The sequence below is a fragment of the Aquarana catesbeiana genome, linkage group LG04 (genome assembly GCF_042186555.1).
Source record: "Aquarana catesbeiana isolate 2022-GZ linkage group LG04, ASM4218655v1, whole genome shotgun sequence".
Lineage (NCBI taxonomy): Eukaryota > Metazoa > Chordata > Amphibia > Anura > Ranidae > Aquarana > Aquarana catesbeiana.
This window is the reverse complement of record NC_133327.1, coordinates 313,519,859-313,540,238: the sequence shown is the minus strand read 5'-3', so window position 1 is coordinate 313,540,238 and position 20,380 is coordinate 313,519,859. Positions and strand designations below refer to the sequence as shown.

Sequence of the window (20,380 nt, the reverse complement as noted above, 5' to 3'; positions counted from 1 at the left end):
TTTGTCAAATACTCCCCCTTGCTGTGAGTGACAGGTGATTTACATCTCGTGCACTAGCCTAAGACACAGGCATTATTTTTTAATTCCCTCCCCCACTCCTTTCTTCAGCAGCTCTGCAAGGATTGGCTGTTCCACGCCTCAGCATGATTTGGCATGCTGAAGTCATGTGGTTACTTTCCTGTCTTTTCACTGGATGTCAGAGATCATAGCAGAAGTTCAGCAGAAGTTCAGTGTTAGAAATACACAGGGGAAAATGCATATTGACCAGGAGTGTAGAGGTGGGCGGGGAGTCTACTGACATCACGACTCCACCCACCGAGCTCCAGACAACAGACCCACCCACAGAATATGCAGTTTTTCGGGTCTAATAACAGACAGAGGGGAGACATTTGACAGGTAAAGATACATGCAGGAGGCATGTATATCCTTATAGATAACCCCTATGGCAGTAGTTTAGAAAGGATGACGTTGGGTTTACATCCACTTTAAGGAAAAAAGAAATAAAAACATCAACTATATATAAAGTCCTTCCACATCTGCTCCAGAAAATCGGTATAACATTCAAAACAAAAAGATACAATTTCATTGGGCTGCCCCATTATATAAAGCTCAAGCATTGGGATTATACTTTTTTTTTTTTTTTTTTTTTTATACTTAACTGCAAAAGATGACATATATACTCAACACCACAGAATTATGCATTTAATCCCTTCCGACTGCTAAACATTGTGAAAAGGGAAATACAGTAACCGGTACTTACCTGCACTCCAGCGCTGCAAAGTCTGCCAGCTCCCTCGCTATTGCTGACATCTTTATCGGCTCTTCTTCTGGGTTAGGCATCTTTAGGCAACATAACTGGCTGGTCTAGGATAATGGTAACCCCATGCACGTAAAGGGAGACTTCTCTATTACATCAAATAAGTACCAGAAGTATAAAATCAATCCTTACCTTCCAGCTGTACCTTTATGATGTCTAAACAAAACTGTAGAGAAAAAAAAATATATATATATCCAGTTAAACCAGTAACCACTCTGCAATGGGATAAAACTCGTCATGTTTAGAAAAAAAAAAAAGTCATATTACACAGATTTACATTTTTTAACTGGTACATTAGGCTTACAATATCAGTTCTGGAAACAATTTGTATCACCAGAAAAAAAAATCGGATTTTTGCACCCATGTTTTTTTTTTAGGTCCACTGAGGGAATAAGGAAGTCTTAAACCTTTGGGTTTTACAGTCACCCACAGAAGAACAGGACACTGACCAAAAAAAAAAAAAAAAAAAAAACTAATAAAAAAATAAAAACAAAAAAAAAAGTATAACAGCTTAGGATAATCATTTCTACTACCAGCATGCCTCCATTTTGTTCGAAATCAGTACTGAGAACATGATCAAACACAGGAGGGGTGAACCGGCTATTAGAGTGAGTACAGAAATCCTATTTTCTTTCTCCTCCATTGAGGTGCAAAATAAGTCTTAAAAAAAACTAAGGAGGGGAAAAAAAAAGGATTTAAAAGCTGCTGGCATACAAGAAGTTAAGTGCAAGGAGATGTACATCACCTCATGGATTTCTCTTTCGCTTATAAAATTACTGTTTTACAGACCTGCACTGCCTGAACCAAATCTACATAATTTCCTTTTATTGAACACGGGCCCATACACAGATACTGAAGAACAATGTCCTGGTTGAGGTTAAAAGGTAGAAACTATCTTAGAAATAAGTTCTGGCATTCAACACCACCTTGTTCCTAACAGAAGACTAAAAAGAGTTCTTTGCCAGATAAACTCACTAGTTCTGAATGGAAATGGTAGACACCTAACCCTTACTAATGTCGAGAGCCAAAAACTGGTCCAAACCTAACTGCAGGAAGAAGAGGATTTGTGGCACTGAGAAACTCCTGCACTCCGCACTCACCAGATAATGTTGACTCCCTTACCTTAAAGTAAGGGAAGTCTGCTCGGCTTGTATGTCTTTTTTTTTGGGAGACCTATCCCACAGGTACAGATTACCTTCAATGATAGTTCCAGATCTCCAAAACCGGGTTATACAGGTATGCAATGAATGGAGAGAAAAGCTCCTCATGGTGTAAAATCCTTTAGTGATTTATTCATTACAAGGTAAAAAACAAATGGAATATAATTGTGTAAAACTAAAAAGGTAAAAAAGGAAAAAACACCCCTGTTGCCCTAGATGTAGGAACGATGTTGGGACATTCTGGCACATGGTCTGGTCCTGTCCCAAGCTCGGGACATACTGGGAGGAGGTGGCTGAGACGTTGAGTGACCTGAGCGGGGCACGGATACCAACGGAGCCTAGGGTGCTCTTGCTGAGCTATCTGGAGGAGGTTGAGGGGGACAGATATACTAAACTATGCATTACCTTCTCCCTGTTTTACGCCAGAAGGGAGATAATGCTGCACTGAAAATCGGCCAACCCACCCACCCTAAAATCCTGGAAAATGGTGGTCGACTCAGTACTTCCCCTGTACAAACTCACTTACGAGAGTAGGCAATGCCCGGGTAAATTCGACAAAGTGTAGTCAGCACGGATAGACGCCCCTGGGTGAGGGGATGTGGAGGGGTGGATCCGTGTGAATGGAATTTTCCCCTTCCTCGCGCCTTAGGGGACCCCCTCCCCTGTCTATCTTGCTTGTCATAATATCCCACACAGTACTAGCGCGAGTTTGGTTATCTCCCCCCCACCCCCGCAAGACTGATTCAGCACCCTTCAATGCTTGAGGGTAAGCTACTGAGTAGGGCTCTAAATGATTATCCACCTTAAATAAGATGCGGTATAGCTTTACTCCTCTACAGAATTGATTGCACTATGTATTTGTAGGTTAATAATCTCCAACTACAGATTACCTTTGTAGACAATGCATGTATGGCAACGTTATGAATGTCTGTTGCCGACTATGATGTAATGCTGAATTGTTTATTAAAAACTTTTCTGTTAAAAAAAAAAAAAAAAAAAAAAAGGAAAATACTTCACTATTTAAAAACGGCCTCTATAGATTAAAGCAGAACTACGGGATTTTCAAAAAATCCCCCCCACACAAAACAGTTATTACATTTGTGAAATTTCTTAGTTTAAGAGATATGACTGAATGAATTTTGAGGAAGTCAGCTCTATGATTCAAAAAAATGCAGCATCTTTTCTGGCAGGGAGGATCTCTTAGAATAGGGATCATATCCTCTCTCCTCTCTTTACACTGTAATCAGACTACATTTCCCATCATGCTTTGCAAATTATAATGCATGTGGGAGGGTACACTAGGCTTGTACATGTAAATGTGAACTCGCCCACTTCAACATAAATCACACCCCTCATTCTGCAGCCAGCAGACCATACATAACACACGGTATGATAGGTTACAGTCTTATAAATGCAAAGCATGTCTGTTCTCTCCCCTCCAGTCACAACAGGAGATAATCATATTGCCCTTACTTACTTTATGTAATCATTACTGAACTGTAGATACATTCCATAACTATATATTGCACACACTGTACTCTGCTGTAATTCAGTATTACAAATATTGCTCCTGCTGCAGCTTTGAGATCGTTCTAAAAGCAATCAGTGGCCCCCAGTGCAGCTCATCAGTGGCCTACCAGTGCATAGCGGGATCGTTAGCACAAGTCACCGGATGGCACAGCAGGGATCTCTGGCTGTGACAGGTATTGTATGCGAGAACACCGATCACTATCGATCACAATGCCGTCGGGAGATTACAGTGATTGGTGTTCTCGCATACAATACCTGTCACAGCCAGAGATCCATGCTGTGTCATCCAGTCATCTGATAAAGATCTGGCTATGCGGGATCGGGAGATAGCGGGCTGGGGGGCGGAGACTGGCAGGTAACAAATGAGGAGGGAGGGAGGAGAGAGGAGGACGATGCCACCTCCATGGGCGGTACAGAGCGGGGGCTGTGAGACCGCTCTGCCCACTATAGGGAATAGAACTCCCTGCTCGCTGTGGATTGAACTACAAGTGGGAGTGTCAGACCACTGGCTAAGCTTAAGAGAGGGATAGAAGCCAGCGGTCTTACAAACAGGATGTTTGCAGGCAATAACGGTTTTTCAGCAAGATCAGCAGGCTATTGCAGAGGAACTACAGAGCTCAGAAGAACATGGATGGCAAAGTTGGTGAAGGTTGTAGATCAGCAACAAGGACATGGAAAAACGTTTTTGCCCGGAGTTCTGCTTTAAGAGCAATGGACGCTGCTGGTTACCTGGTGTGCATTCCACCCTCTAGGCCGGAAGTGACGCACGGGAGAGTCAGCTTGATTTGTTTTATTATCTAAGTGCGACGTTATCAAAAGCTTAGGGCGCAAATTTTTTGTACACAACATAGTTTTGGTTTATGTTTTTGCCACTGTCACCATGTATTAAGTTTTAACATAGATTAGTACAGCAATATCTCTACAGTATATGCCATAATAGAAGTGGTACCAGATATTAGCTTATGGTGGAGCAAGCGCTGTCTGTATTTTTATTCATTTACATTGGCTTACCTGAGGGGACAACATAGATAGCAGCAGCTCGCCCACACCATTATTTAGATTGTATCCCTAGGCGCGGGTGTTTAACACTTTTTTAATAATGTTTGGACGTTCTAGGCAATTTCTATCACAAAATACTTATTTAAACTCATAAACCATACGTTTTAGAAAAGGCCTGGTCAGCAAGTGGCTAAACATCTGTCAATATCAACGTCTGTGTAACAATATGGTACTAATACAGTACTTTGGTAGAAGACAAATGTGAATTTACCTATGTACTCTATGAAGAGGTATGTAATGTGTCCAAGCTATACAAACAATAGAAATACATCAGTCTGGCATAAACCTTCTCATTTGAATAGTTTACTGCAAGGATCCTTCGTCATAATAACAAGACATGTCAACTTCAAAACACTTTGTACAAAGTAATTTTAGGGTTGCAATAAACAGCCCACTCCTACTGAACAAGCAAGTAGCAATAAGGAGCTACTTTAAGTAGCATTTGCCTTCCCACAGTGCAGAAAAATCTCTCGAGTCGCTGCAGTGTCTTGTTGGCAGAGTTCAGGCAAGAATCATAGCAGGACACAGCGGTGCAGAACTCTTATACCCCGTACACACGTTCCGATTATCGTACAACAGATCGTTCGCATTTTGTTGCATACAACTAAGATTGAATACAACAGTGCAAAATGTGTGTACAATTTTTGTCGTACGATACTGGAAAAAGCTTCCGCTGTGCGTAGCTACGTACTTTAACCACTTCAGCCCCGGAAGGATTTACCCCCTTCCTGACCAGAGCACTTTTTACAATTTGGCACTGCGTCGCTTTAACTGCTAATTGCGCGGTCATGCAATGCTGTAACCAAACGAAATTTGCGTCCTTTTCTTCCCACAAATAGAGCTTTCTTTTGATGGTATTTGATCACCTCTGCCGTTTTTATTTTTTGCGCTATACACAGAAAAAGACCGAAAATTTTGAAAAAAAAATGATATTTTCTACTTTTTGTTCTAAAAAAAAATCCAATAAACTCAATTTTAGTCATACATTTAGGCCAAAATGTATTTGGCCACATGTCTTTGGTAAAAAAAATGTCAATAAGTGTATATTTATTGGTTTGCGCAAAAGTTATAGCGCCTACAATCTAGGGTACATTTTCTGGAATTTACACAGCCTTTAATTTATGACTGCCTATGTCGTTTCTTGAGGTGCTAAAATGGCAGGGCAGTACAAAACCCCCACAAATGACCCCATTTTGGAAAGTAGACACCCCAAGGAAATTGCTGAGAGGCATGTTGAGCCCATTGAATATTCATTTTTTTTGTCCCAAGTGATTGAATAATGACAAAAAAAAAAAAAAAAAAATTACAAAAAGTTGTCACTAAATGATATATTGCTCACACAGGCCATGGGCATATGTGGAATTGCACCCCAAAATACATTTAGCTGCTTCTCCTGAGTATGGGGATACCACATGTGTGGGACTTTTTGGGAGCCTAGCCGCATACGGGGCCCCGAAAACCAATCACTGCCTTCAGGATTTCTAAGGGCGTACATTTTTGATTTTACTCCTCACTACCTATCACAGTTTTGAAGGCCATAAAATGCCCAGATGGCACAAACCCCCCCCAAATGACCCCATTTTGGAAAGTAGACACCCAAGCTATTTGCTGAGAGGCATGTTGAGTCCATGGAATATTTTATATTTTGACACAAGTTGCGGGAATGTGACAATTTATTTATTTTTTTTTTTTTTTGCACAAAGTTGTCACTAAATGATATATTGCTCACACAGGTCATGGGCATATGTGGAATTGCACCCCAAAATACATTCTGCTGCTTCTCCTGAGTATGGGGATACCACATGTGTGGGACTTTTTAGGAGCCTAGCCGCGTACGGGACCCCGAAAACCAATCACCGCCTTCAGGATTTCTAAGGGTGTACATTTTTGATTTCACTCTTCACTGCCTATCACAGTTTCGGAGGTCATGGAATGCCCAGGTGGCACAAACCCCCCCCAAATGACCCCATTTTGGAAAGTAGACACCCCAAGCTATTTGCTGAGAGGCATGGTGAGTATTTTGCAGCTCTCATTTGTTTTTGAAAATGAAGAAAGACAAAAAAAAACATTTTTTTTTTCTTTTTTTAATTTTCAAAACTTTGTGACAAAAAGTGAGGTCTGCAAAATACTCACTATACCGCTCAGCAAATAGCTTTGGGTGTCTACTTTCCAAAATGGGGTCATTTGGGGGGGGTTTGTGCCACCTGGGCATTCCATGGCCTCCGAGACTGTGATAGGCAGTGAAGAGTGAAATCAAAAATTTACGCCCTTAGAAAGCCTGAAGGCGGTGCTTGGTTTTCGGGGTCCCGTACGAGGCTAGGCTCCCAAAAAGTCTCACACATGTGGTATCCCCGTACTCAGGAGAAGCAACAGAATGTATTTTGGGGTGTAATTTCACATATTCCCATGGCATGTTTGAGCAATATATCATTTAGTGACAACTTTGTGCAAAAAAAAAAAAAAAAAAATTTGTCTCTTTCCCGCAACTTGTGTCACAATATAAAATATTCCATGGACTCGACATGCCTCTCAGCAAATAGCTTGGGGTGTCTACTTTCCAAAATGGGGTCATTTGGGGGGGGGGTTTGAACTGTCCTGGCATTTTATGCACAACATTTAGAAGCTTATGTCACACATCACCCACTCTTCTAACCACTTGAAGACAAAGCCCCTTCTGACACTTTTTGATTACATGAAAACATTATTTTTTTTTGCAAGAAAATTACTTTGAACCCCCACACATTATATATTTTTTTAAAGCAAATGCCCTACAGATTAAAATGGTGGGTGTTTAATTTTTTTTTTTCACACAGTATTTGCGCAGCGATTTTTCAAACGCATTTTTTGGGGAAAAAACACACTTTTTTACATTTTAATGCACTAAAACACACTATATTGCCCAAATGTTTGATGAAATAAAAAAGATGATCTTAGGCCGAGTACATGGATACCAAACATGACATGCTTTACAATTGCGCACAAACGTGCAGTGGCAACAAAATAAATACATTTTTAAAAGCCTTTAAAAGCCTTTACAGGTTACCACTTTAGATTTACAGAGGAGGTCTACTGCTAAAATTACTGCCCTCGATCTGACCGTCGCGGTGATACCTCACATGCATGGTGCAATTGCTGTTTACATTTGACGCCAGACCGACGCTTGCGTTCGCCTTAGCGCGAGAGCAGGGGGGACAGGGGTGCTTTTTTTTTTTTTTTTTTTTTTTTTTTCTTTATTATTTTTTTGCTTTTTTATCTTATTTTAAAACTGTTCCTTTCATTTTTTTTTTTTTTAATCATTTTTACTGAATGTAAATATCCCCTATGATAGCAATAGGTAGTGACAGGTACTCTTTTTTTGAAAAAATTGGGGTCTATTAGACCCTAGATTTCTCCTCTGCCCTCAAAGCATCTGACCACACCAAGATCGGTGTGATAAAATGCTTCCCCAATTTCCCAATGGCGCTATTTACATCCGGCGAAATCTAAGTCATAAAATGCTCGTAGCTTCCGGTTTCTTAGGCCATAGAGATGTTTGGAGCCACTCTGGTCTCTGATCAGCTCTATGGTCAGCTGGCTGAATCACCGGCTGCATTCTCAGGTTCCCTGTTGAGACAGGAGAGCCAGAGAAAAACACGGAAGACGATGGGGGGGGGGGGGGCATTCTCTCTGCTTGTAAAAGCAGTCTAGAGGCTAATTAGCCGCTAGGATTGCTTTTACATGAAAGCCGACCGCTGGCTGAAAAGAATGATACCAAGATGATACCTAAACCTGCAAGCATCATTCTGGTATAACCACTCAAAGTCGTGAATGCTGTACCTGAAGACAAAAATATGGCTAACAATAAAGCACAGTAAACGGTAAAGTATAAAAAACTGCATACCTGAAAAGCAAACATGATAAAACATAATAACAATAAAACATTGCAGAATAGAATACAGTAAAAAAGAGCAGAACAATAGAGAGAATAGAGAGAGAGAGAATAGAGAGAGAACAATAAAACGACAACTATTATTTTTTATTTTATATTTTTGTTTGTGTTTTTTTTTTTTTTTTTTTACACTTTTTTTGTAACTGTAACTTTTATAACTGTAACCGGTTCCAGGTTCGGGTCTCTCAAAATGCGATGGCATCTTGGGAGACCCTGTGAAAGTGTGTCCTAGTCTGTGCAATGCTGTACCCTACGCTAATACTCAGATAGTGAATGGTAGCGTTCAAAACATTCACCAATGCAAAGACCAGGATTGTCAGGACAGGAGGGACAATAATAGCGGGTGTCACGCCTATATCCGCGCTTACTGCAGACACGACATCTTTTTTGGGGGAGTTCGTTGGGTAGGGGTACTCGGGAGGACATAAAGAAAATGCCTCTCATGCAGCCGACTGCATTTGGTTGGGGATGTGAATGGGGGAAGTACGGGCGCTGCAGAAGTGGTGGGTTCCCAATTAGGATTGGCGAATGCAGCAGGAAGGGCACTATGGGCACAACGGCCTGTGTTTGTCTTTTTGGTGGCAGCGGGACACTATTTGTGCTTGCCACCTCACCAGCTTGAACTGCACTTATGGGACTCGCCACGTCACCAAGTGTTACTGCAGTGCTGGTTTGACTACGACCGGGGTGTACTAGGCCGCTGGCGCTTGCCAGTTCACCAAAACGCTACCAAAAAAACTGTTAACGATCGCAGGGATCAGGCCTGACTCTGCGAACGCTGCAGTTATGCGTTTAGTGTTTTGTAAGTGACAGTGATCGATCGATACTGCACTTGGGTGGGCTGGGCTGGGCCGGGCGGAGGGGCAAAACGCAGGTGCTAGCAGGTATCTGGGCTGATCCCACTAACACTGCGTTTTTGGGAACCCTAAACTGCTGGGGATGCCAGTATAGATCTGATCGGATCAGATATTGATCAGTTCAGATACTATACCACTAAGGGAGGTGTACGGTGCGTGCGTGGGTGTTAGCGCTACTGGCACTAACCTGACGCTGCCTGGGTCTGGTGCTTGCCAGTTCACCAAAACGCTACCAAAAAAACTGTTAGCGATCGCAGGGATCAGGCCTGACTCTGCGAACGCTGCAGTTATGCGTTTAGTGTTTTTTTAAGTGACAGTGATCGATCGATACTGCACTTGGGTGGGCTGGGCTGGGCCGGGCGGAGGGGCAAAACGCAGGTGCTAGCAGGTATCTGGGCTGATCCCGCTAACACTGCGTTTTTGGGAATCCTAAACTGCTGGGGACGCGAGTATAGATCTGATCGGATCAGATATTGATGCGTTCAGATACTATACCACTAAGGGAGGTGTACGGTGCGTGGGTGTTAGCGCTACTGGCACTAACCTGACGCTGCCTGGGGCTGGTGCTTGCCATTTCACCAAAACGCTACCAAAAAAACTGTTAGCGATCGCAGGGATCAGGCCTGACTCTGCGAACGCTGCAGTTATGCGTTTAGTGTTTTGTAAGTGACCGTGATCGATCGATACTGCACTTGAGTGGGCTGGGCCGAGCCGGGCGGAGGGGCAAAACGCAGGTGCTAGCAGGTATCTGGGCTGATCCCGCTAACACTGTGTTTTTGGGAACCCTAAACTGCTGGGGACGCTAGTATAGATCTGATCGGATCAGATATTGATCCGTACAGATACTATACCACTAAGGGAGGCGTATGCTGCGTGCGTGGGTGTTAGCAGTACTGGCGCTAATCTGACGCTGCCTGGGGCGACGCATATCACCGCCGGGCGATCAGGGGGCTAAATCTTTATTCGGTAATAAACGGCGGGTGCCCTGACACTATAAAAAATAAACGAACTAACCAGCGTCACCCGATCAGTGGTGAAAGGGTTAACTAGGGGGCAATCAAGGGGTTAAAACATTTATTAGGTAGTATATGGGGGTCCCTGTCGCTATAAAACGCTGACGGCGAACCTAAATATTTACCTCACTAACTAGCATCACCAGCGACACTAATACAGCGATCAGAAAAATGATCGCTTAGCGACACTGGTGACGGGGGGTGATCAAGGGGTTAAAACTTTATTAGGGGGGGTTAGGGGGGTACCCTAGACCTACAGGGGGCCTAACACTCACTGCCCTGACACTGTAACTGTCACAAACTGACACCAATACAGTAATCAGAAAAAAAAAAAAAAAAAACCTGCTGGTGTCAGTTTGTGACCGGGGGGGGGGGTGGTGATTGGGGGGGGATCGGGGGGCGATCGGGGGGGGGGGGATCGGGGTGTAATGTGTGCCTGGCATTTTCTACTGTGTGTGTAGTGTGTTGTGCACTCACATTGCAGTCTTCTCTCCTCGGCCCGGAACGGAAAATACCGAGCCGAGGAGAGATGACATCATTTCCTCTGCCTCTGTGTACAATACAGAGGCAGGGAAATGATCCCATTGGCTGGGAGCGATCGCGAGGGGGGGGCCACGAATGGATGGCCTCCCCCTCACCACCGATCGCCGGGGGACATTTGCCGACCGCCGCAGGCACCGGGGGGGGGGGTCCGATCGGACCCCCCCACCCGCGGGCAGGCAAGGACGTACATGTAAGTCCTTTTGCCTGCCCGTGCCATTCTGCCGACGTATATAGTCGTGCGGCGGTCGGCAAGTGGTTAAATGATGTCAAATGCGTGTGACTCCTTGTGTGCTTCTGGTTTATTTTCACGTTTCCGAGCATGTGTGGTGTTTGTCGAACGACTTTTATCGGACGCATACTGTAATGATTACACGATTGTCGTACAATGGGCTGTCGTCCGACCGAAGTTTTCCTGTTTGTCCCTTCAGATTCGGTTGGACGGACTGTCGTGATCGGCTGTCGAAAGCTGCGTACTAACAATCAGATTATCGAACGATCTGTTCGAAAGCGACTTTTGTCGTCCGATAATGGGAACGTGTGTACGGGGCATTATTAGGCCTGTATATTGCCCTCTTGGAAAAACAATGTGTTTATGTACTTACCACAACAGGTTCTACTATTGTTCTATACAGGGTTCCCACGCGTATATTTCGACATGGCACGATAATACTTTCACAGGCTGGATAACCCACTGGTAAAGGCTCACTAGGACCATCTGACTGGGCAACCTTACGACGCTTAACAGGCGTATTTGTGACAGAATTGCCAAACTGTGGGAAAAAATAAAAAAATTAGTACCACGGCTGCCACAATACACCATCATTTTGTCTTGCTAGGCACTGAAATAGAGAACAAACTGATGCTGTAGCTTTACAAACTTAGAGGAATTTCAGTCAAATTCTAACTAAGCCTAAACCTACTACCACCCCTAAATATACTAGCTACCCTGTAAAGGAAAAAGAGGTCTATACTTATCTAATCTGAAGCCATTCTGGTACGGTCACATGATCGGGTCCCAGGGCCAACTTCAGTGTAGTAAAGAGGCAGCGACAATGGCTACAGAGCCTGGACAATGATGTTACCCATAGGCTTACTATGGAGCATCCGTTGTCAGCTGTCCCTCCTCTACACTAAAGCCCGCGTTGGGAGCCGATCACGTGACAGGACCAGGTTGACTAAGTAGACATCTTTTCTTTTACAGGGTAGTTAGAATAGCCTTAGAAGGGGGGTGGGAAAAGGTTTATGCTTAGTCAGAATTTGAATGTAATTCCAATTTAAAGCCCGACTTTATCCAAGTTTTGGATAGAGTGGAGATGGATTGGAACACTTGTCAGTTTCTATTGCTGTCTGTGCCCCTGTTAGGGAGATTTACCCCCTCTATCTGTCCTGTTTAGAATTATCATTGAAAGTAAAAGAAAATCCAGAATTTTGGGTTGTCCGCAGAAAAGTAATAGATGGGAAATCTTCCAATGGGGACACTAGTTATGGTGATCTGGGGGGCCCCAAGGAATTCCCTTCATCTGCAGGGATTTCCTCTCACTTCCTGTTTGGCTACGGGACATGATGTGAAGGGAAATCTTCACAATGGGACCCAGATGGCGAAAAAAAAAAAAAAAAAAAAATCTGACAGGTGTTATAACCCTCCTTTGCTCTATTCAAAATGAAAAAAAAAAAAAAAAATTTTTGCCTATAGTTCTACTTTAACAGCTTAAAGACCAACCGCCGTCGGTGGCACAATGGCTCTCCTACGCCAATCGCCGAAGGTTTATGGCGGCTTGCACAGGCTCAGTTGCAGGTGCGCTCTCACTGCGGGAGCGTGCCTGTGGGTCAGGAGGACTATGTCCCCCAGCGGCCCTCAATTGCCTTGTACACAGGCAGAATGGGGAAATGCCTATGTAAACAAGGCATTTCCTCATTCTAACAGGATCTATTGTTCCCAGTGGTCGGGAACAGTGATCTCTTGTGATGTCCCAGTAAGCTGTCCCCCCACAGAAACACTCATAGGGAACACAGTTAATCACTTGATTGACCCCCTAGTGTTAACCCCTTCCCTGCCAGTGACATTTACACAGTAATCAGTGGCTATTTTTAGCTCTGATCACTGTACAAATGTCACTGGTCCCAAAAAAGTGTCAAAAGTGTTTGATCTGTCCGCTGCAATGTCACAGTAACAATAAAAATCGCCATTACTAGTAAAAAAAAAAATATATAATAATCAAAATGCCATAAATCTATTCCCTATTTTGTAGACCCTATCATTTTTGTGCAAACCAATCAATATACGCTTATTGCGATTTTTTTTTTTACCAAAAATATGTATAATAATATATATCGGCCTAAACTGATGGAGAAATGTGTTTTAAAAAAAAATAAATGTGGGATATTATAGCAAAAAGTAAAAAAAATTTTTTTTTTCAAAATTGTCGCTCTTTTTTTGTTTATAGTGCAAAAAATAAAAATCGCAGATGTGATCAAATACCACCAAAAGAAAGCTCTATTTGTGGGGAAAAAAGGATGTCAACTTTGTTGAGGTACAGTGTCGCAAGACTGTGCAATTGTCAGTTAAAACGACGCAGTGCCGAATCGCAAAAATGCTCTGGTCATTAAGGGGGTAAAACCTTCCGGGCTGAAGTGGTTAAATACTGCATTGTGCATCAATTACCTAACTCCACAGGCTTGATTCCAAACACTTCTTTCCAAGCCATCTCGCTGTGTAATGGATCAAGATCACTTTCCTCTATGAGCCTAGCTAATTTCCTGCCCTGGAGCCCCTCTTTATGCGCACCAGTTCCCTCACTGGACCAGGAGTTCTCCTACCTTTGGAGCCTATCAGAGAGAGGACCCGGATGCTGAAAGGGTTAATGCCACGAAGAGGAGGTGTCCACAATTCACAGGCAGTGATGTGAACACCAGAAGGAGGACCCCAAAGGTAAGCAGAAGATGAGAGAAGGATTGTCACGTGACCCTGGCTTCAGGTTATTAAAATGGGCATTTTTTTTAATACCAGCGATTAGTTAGAGGGGGTGAATTAGGGGTGCTAATATTCTGAATTCGGTCTGAAACCTTTTGTGGCCACGAACGCATGACGGGGGCAAAAGGTGGGCTTTTTGTTTGCCAATGTACCTTTTTTTTAATAACAAGTTCAGAAAATACCTATTAAAGCGGTAATAAACCCCAAACCAAAAATGTAATATATTGTAAGCTTACCAATTACGCAGTGTGGTGGCTGTATTAATTTAATGTTACTAGGCTTTTTCACTCTATTTTCACCTGGTGATAGGGCCAGTATTGCCCCCAACTCTGGGTGAATGAGCACAGGAAGCACAGCGGACAGCAGCAGTATTGCTCTTTTTGAAGGGGGGGGGTTAGTGTTAAATGTACCAGCAGATTTAAATAAACTAACCAATAAAAGCCAAACTCCAGCTTACACTTTAAAGTTAGTTACAGCAAACATGTTTTTTTACATAAATAAATAAAAGCTGATCATTGTACAACCCCTGGCAAAAATGATGGAATCACCAGTCCCTGAGGATGTTCCTTCAGTTGTTTATTGTTGTAGAAAAAAAGCAGATCACAGACATGGCCAAAAACTAAAGGCATTTCAAATGGCAACTTTCTGGCTTTAAGAAACACTAAAAGAAATCAAGAAAAATAATTGTGGTGGCCAGTAACAGTTAGATTTATAGAACAAGCAAAGGGAATAAATTATGGAATCACTCAACTCTGAGGAAAAAATTATGGAATCATGAAAAACAAACAAACAAAATAACACTCCAACACATCACTAGTACTTTGTTGCACCACCTCTGGCTTTTATAACTGCTTGCAGTCTCTGAGGCATTGATTTAATGAGTGATAAACAGTACTCTTCATCAATCTGGCTCCAGTCTTCTCTGATTGCTGTTGCCAAATCATCTTTGCAGGTTGGAGCTTTGTCATGGACCATTTTCTTTAACTTCCACCACAGATTTTCAATTGGATTGAGATCCAGACTGTTTGCAGGCCATGACATTGACCTTATGTGTCTTTCTTCAAGGAATTTTTTCACAGTTTTTGCTCTATGGAAAGATGCATTCATCTTGATAAATGATTTCATCATCCCCAAACATCCTTTCAATAGATGGGATAAGAAAAGTGTCCAAAATTTCAATGTAAACCTGTGCATTTATTGAAGATTTAATGACAGCCATCTCCCCAGTGCCTTTACCTGACATGCAGCCCCATATCATAATTGACTGTGGAAATTTGCATGCTTTCTTCAGACAGTTGTCTGCATAAATCTCATTGGAACGGCACCAAACAAAAGTTCCAGCATCATCACCTTGCCCAATGCAGATTTGAGATTCATCACTGAATATGACTTTCATCCAATCATCCACAGTCCACGATTGCCTTTCCTTAGCCCATTGTAACCTTGTTTTTTTGTGTTTAGGTGTTAGAGATGGCTTTCTTTTAGCTTTTCTGTATGTAAATCCTATTTCCTTTAGGCGGTTTCTTACAGTTCGGTCACAGATGTTGACTCCAGTTTCCTCCCATTTGTTCCTCATTTGTTTTGTTGTACATTTTCTGTTTTCAAGTCATATTGCTTTAAGTTTCCTGTCTTGACGCTTTGATGTCTTCCTTGGTCTACCAGTATGCTTGCCTTTAACCACCTTCCCATGTTTGTATTTGGTCCATGTTTTAGACACAGCCGACTGTGAACAACCAACATCTTGTGCAACACTGCGTGATTATTTACCCTTTTTACCTACATACTAACAAGCAGATTTAATCTGATGCAGGTGTTAGTGTTTGTAATGAAAATTTACAGGGTGATTCCATCATTTTTTCCTCAGAATTGAGTGATTCCATAATTTATTCCCTGTGCTTGTTCTATAAATCTAAGTGTTACTGGCCACAACAATTATTTTTCTTGATTTCTTTTAGTATTTCTTAAAGCCAGAAAGTTGCCATTTGAAATGCCTTTAGTTTTTGGCCATATCTGTGATCTGCTTTTTTTCTACAACAATAAACAACTGAAGAAACATCCTCAGGGACTGGTGATTCCATAATTTTTGCCAGGGGTTGTATACACCCATCAGTAATAAATGGCTTGTCTCATCTCTGTAAACTGATTCATCTGAAAGAGAACTTTTTCTTTTAAAACATCACCAAATATAAGTAAAAGAAAGAAAGCCTAAAAAAGAAAATGAATGCAGCCATCACATCTAAGAATTGGTAAGCTGGAAATAAAATAAAGGTTTGCTTTTGGGTTTAATACCACTTAAATTTTGCAACAAATGTGAGGTCTTTGTGACTTCTTATGAGCTTGAAAGAAAGTACATCTTTCTCTGTATACTACTAATTCTATCAGCCCTAATGTAATGGATTTGAACAAAAGGCAGAATTGTTGGGTGACTAGATTGTATGAGAACCATGGCTGCCCCCCATTGATACACCAGGTGGGCAAAAAAAAAAAAAAAGCGTGGACATAAAGGGATGGGAAGTGTGTAATACCTGGTACACGGACAGTTTTTTCATTCAACACAGCAGGCTGAACGAAAAAAAAAAACTGAGGCGTTTGCTGTGCTAATTATGTGATGTTAGTACAGCGATCTCCCCACTGAGCTATTGTGTTCTGACAGAGGGCTGTCCACACTGGCTGCCAGCGCTGATCAGCTGCTAGTTTCTAGCATGGCCGTTTGACAGAAGCTGGACGTTGGGCCGCCTTCTGCTGGACAGGCTGCAGCTTCTGTTGAACCGGGCGATATTCAGCTAGTGTGTACCGGCCTTAATTCACAGGATTACCTCGAAAAAAACTAAAAACTAAAACTAAAATGAATGCAGTCACTACATGTAACGACTGGTAGGCTGCAGTATATATTAGGGCTGGGAGATTTTCTTAAAAAAAAAACTCTTCGATTCTCTTAAAAAAAAAAACTCGATTCACGATTCGAATCGAGTTTTTTTTTTTTTTTTGGAAACCGCGCCGGTCCCGAGGCGCTGCGGGCATGAGCTTTTAGGCGAGTCCGTGGCATCCGGCCGTAGCCGCGGACTAGGCCGAAGCCGCGGCCTCGCCTAAAAACTCATACCCGCAGCGCCTCGGGACCGGCGCGGTGAAAAAAAAAAAAAAATCTAAAAAAATCGATTTGCTTAAATTTTGAATCGATTTGACCTCTCAACTCGATTCAAGATTTAAATCGACTTTTTTCCCAGCCCTAGTATATATAATATTACATTTTTCTTTTTGGCTAGAATGCGCTTTAAATCCTAAAATGTATGTATGCACTTGCCTGTTTTACCAGACAGTGAAAAGTCTCTTCACTACAATCTGTAGAACAGACAACTTAGTTTGAGCAATAAATTGTCTACACAGTATAAATAGGGTAAACTGACCAACACAGTTACCATTGTTTAGCACTACTTATAAGGCCTCATGTACACAGGACATTTGCCCTGCTCTTCTAAACACCAGGAGAAAAGCAGCATCAAAAACACCTTGGAAACACATTTTGGTGTGTTTAAGTGCTTCATGTGCGTGAGTGTTCATTCAATTCGATGGCCTGAATATTAACTTATTCTGGCCATTGAAATGAATGAACGCTCAAATGCTAAAGCATTATTTTTGCCAAAACGTTGCTGCTCCTGAATGCACTGGCAGTATTTTGTTTTCTGCCTCTAAGCTTCTGTAAATGCTTATGTGTGCATGGACACATTTAGGAGTGTTTACAGGCAAAAACAAAATGTCCTGTGTGCGCGAGACCTAAAAAGGTACAAACTAGAAGAAAAAATATATATATATAATTATCGGTATAGAAAGACAAGAAGGATAAAAAATATAAATATTTTAATTAAAATACTACCTGATCTTTCATTCTTGCTTTCCTGGGAATTGTGATGTCAGCCTCTGCTGGGTTACTAAACTTGATATCTATAAAACTATTTTCTCGCAGCGCTGCTTCTACTTTTCCAGATGATGGAACGGGAGAAGAACAAGCGGAATCAGCAGGTCGTGGAGAGATGCTTTCTATTCTACTTGTACTTCCAGTGCTGGCATTGTCTTCATCATCACTAGATAGGATTACTGGAAGTACAAAATACATTTTTAAGTAAGCAACTATAAATAATGCATAGTGTTATCCAAAGAAATCAAATCTATTCAGATCGCAAAAGACATCCAAAAAACTGTATTTAAAACAACACTGTGCCCGACACCCCAAGTAGAAGTGGTGAAAATTAGGTGAGCAAGAGGTAAATAGCTTTCTAATAGAAATTTCTTCTATGCTAAATACATACGTAATTGTTAGAGGTATTCTCTACCCATGACCCAAATTTACCTCCAAACCTCCATTTTCTCCTCTAAAACATATACCAGAATTGTTTTCTTGCAAACTATGGCAGCTGCTGGAAGGACAGATCAGTAATCCCTCTCCCATGAGCACCTTTGCTGCACACACAACATGTAGACAGGCTCAAAGACATCACAGCAGTAACAGTGTTTGCTGGGAAAATACCTAGTAGGTGACATTCTGCAAACCAGCTGGGGAGAACTAAGGCAAGGCTGGCAACACTGCTTTGGATTTCTGGGCAGGAGAGACAGCTGTTATTATGCAAGAGGCAGTCAGGAGCGCAATGGATTTTTGAAACAATTATCAGGTATTTTTTGGAATTTATAGTATTTTAAAGGTATAAAACAATGAAAGGATACTGCAGAGATGCACTGCATATGTATCCAAAAATACACATGTAAAATGACATTGTTGATCTCCCATTCTCAGAGGTAGTGTTAGAAATTCATTTTTTGAATAGAAAATCAGCTAAACAGTATTTTAGAAAACAGAAGCAGCTGGATCAAACTGTGGCTCTGTAAAACTGTTTAAAACAATGGAAATATCTGCCCCACCAGGGGGCAGCTACAGGCCTAGTGAAATATGCTTTGAACACACCAGGAAATTCACTACCTGCAGATTCTTCAACTAGATTACCAGCTAGTTTGAGCCAGCGACCAATAATAATTTTTACATGTCATAGACCCCCACCCCCTTAACCACAGGCATACATCAGTGGCAGCATTTGCAGGAGCAATGTAAGACATGGTGGGTACTGCCATGGATCAACAGAGATTGGAAATCACTGACACAGGCAGGGCAGCCATCAGAAATTTTGGGGCCCCTTACACCGCTTCAGAACTGGCCCCCCCCCCCCCCTGACTGCCAACAGTCCCCAGGGCCCGCCCACCGAATCCACCCTTTGGCCATCCCACGAGTCCTTCGGTGCACCTACTTTTTTTTTTTAACACACTTATCCCAATGTATGGGATGAGGGATGGATGATTTTAGGTGGGAAGGAGGATGATGGAGTTCAGTGGCGGCTGGAGCTCTATTGGTACCTGACCCCCCATCCACTCGTTGCTCCAGCATGCCAAATGCCCCCCGGTTGCTGGCTCTCCTACCCTGTGTTGGAGATAATAGGGGGCTCTGTGCCCAGGGATGCCAGATGAGGTTGGCGGCAGGTGGGGATCAATGTCGGTGTGGATCGATGAGGTGTCCGAGGTGTCACAGGGGCGATCAGCGTGTGCTCCTCTCTTCCACAGCCACAGGAGGAGCTGACAGCACTCTGCATGGAGGGGCCCGAGGATCAGACTTGATGGCTGGTAGGTCTGTCTGTCTTCGGCCGTGCGTCTCCTCCTTCCTCGGCCAATGGGATCGCTTCTCCTTTCGTCCAATCGGTAAATGGGTCTCACGACCCACGTCCTGTTTGGCCAGAAGGGTAATCAGTGTTACAATAGCGAATATTCGTTCGCTATTCTCACACAACTGAGTGGGCTTCGGGTGCAGTGCTCTGTGCCCTGAGCCCACCCTATTTTGAAGCTAATTACAGCCTCTAGCTCTAATCACGTGCTTCAAAATTTCCCATTGGAATCCATGTGTCCGAAGGCCTGCATGTAGATTAGGGGGCCGGACGCATGGATAGAGGGGCGGTGCCACATATGGACGGGCTGCCACTGAGCGTTACATTGTGAAAATTGAGGAGGATTATTGTGGTTGGGATAAGAGTTACATTATGAAGAGCCTCTCCACAATGTAACTCTCATCCCCACCCAAAATCATCATCATCTATTTTCACTGGTCCACTCCAATCTACAGCACAGCAGAACGCCACTGCAAACTGGTGACTTACCCTCCCATGCTGCTCTCTGTCTTGCATCTGCAATGCATGCACTGAGAGGGCTGGATCCACTCCCACCACTGATGAGACTGACTACACCCCCTGCCCGAGTCCTGCCTCACCCAATCACAATACTAGTAACCTAGCAGCAGCAGTGAAGGCGGCTTGTGTACAGCCGCGCAGCCAGCGGCTGCCTGCTGTGCTAACACTTTCATTCATTAGCTGATTAATGGGGGTGCAGGCTGGCCCTGGGCCCAGCGGGCCCCTTGGGATGCTCTGGCCCCTTACCAGTGTATTGCCTGTACCCCCCCCCCCCCCCCCGATGG

At 42.9% G+C, this 20,380-nt stretch overlaps 1 protein-coding gene across 7 annotated transcripts in view; it reads right to left on the bottom strand.

The window, feature by feature from the left end:
- SENP6 (SUMO specific peptidase 6) overlaps positions 1-20,380 on the bottom strand; it is a 172,576-nt gene that overhangs the window by 90,132 nt on the left and 62,064 nt on the right. For all 7 annotated transcript variants that reach the window (XM_073626821.1, XM_073626822.1, XM_073626823.1 and 4 more), the window contains 3 exons: positions 17,750-17,970; positions 11,510-11,677; positions 950-983 (listed from right to left, as the gene is read on the bottom strand). In XM_073626821.1, coding sequence (XP_073482922.1) covers positions 950-983; positions 11,510-11,677; positions 17,750-17,970 — 423 coding nt within the window. The remainder of the gene's footprint in view (positions 1-949; positions 984-11,509; positions 11,678-17,749; positions 17,971-20,380) is intronic.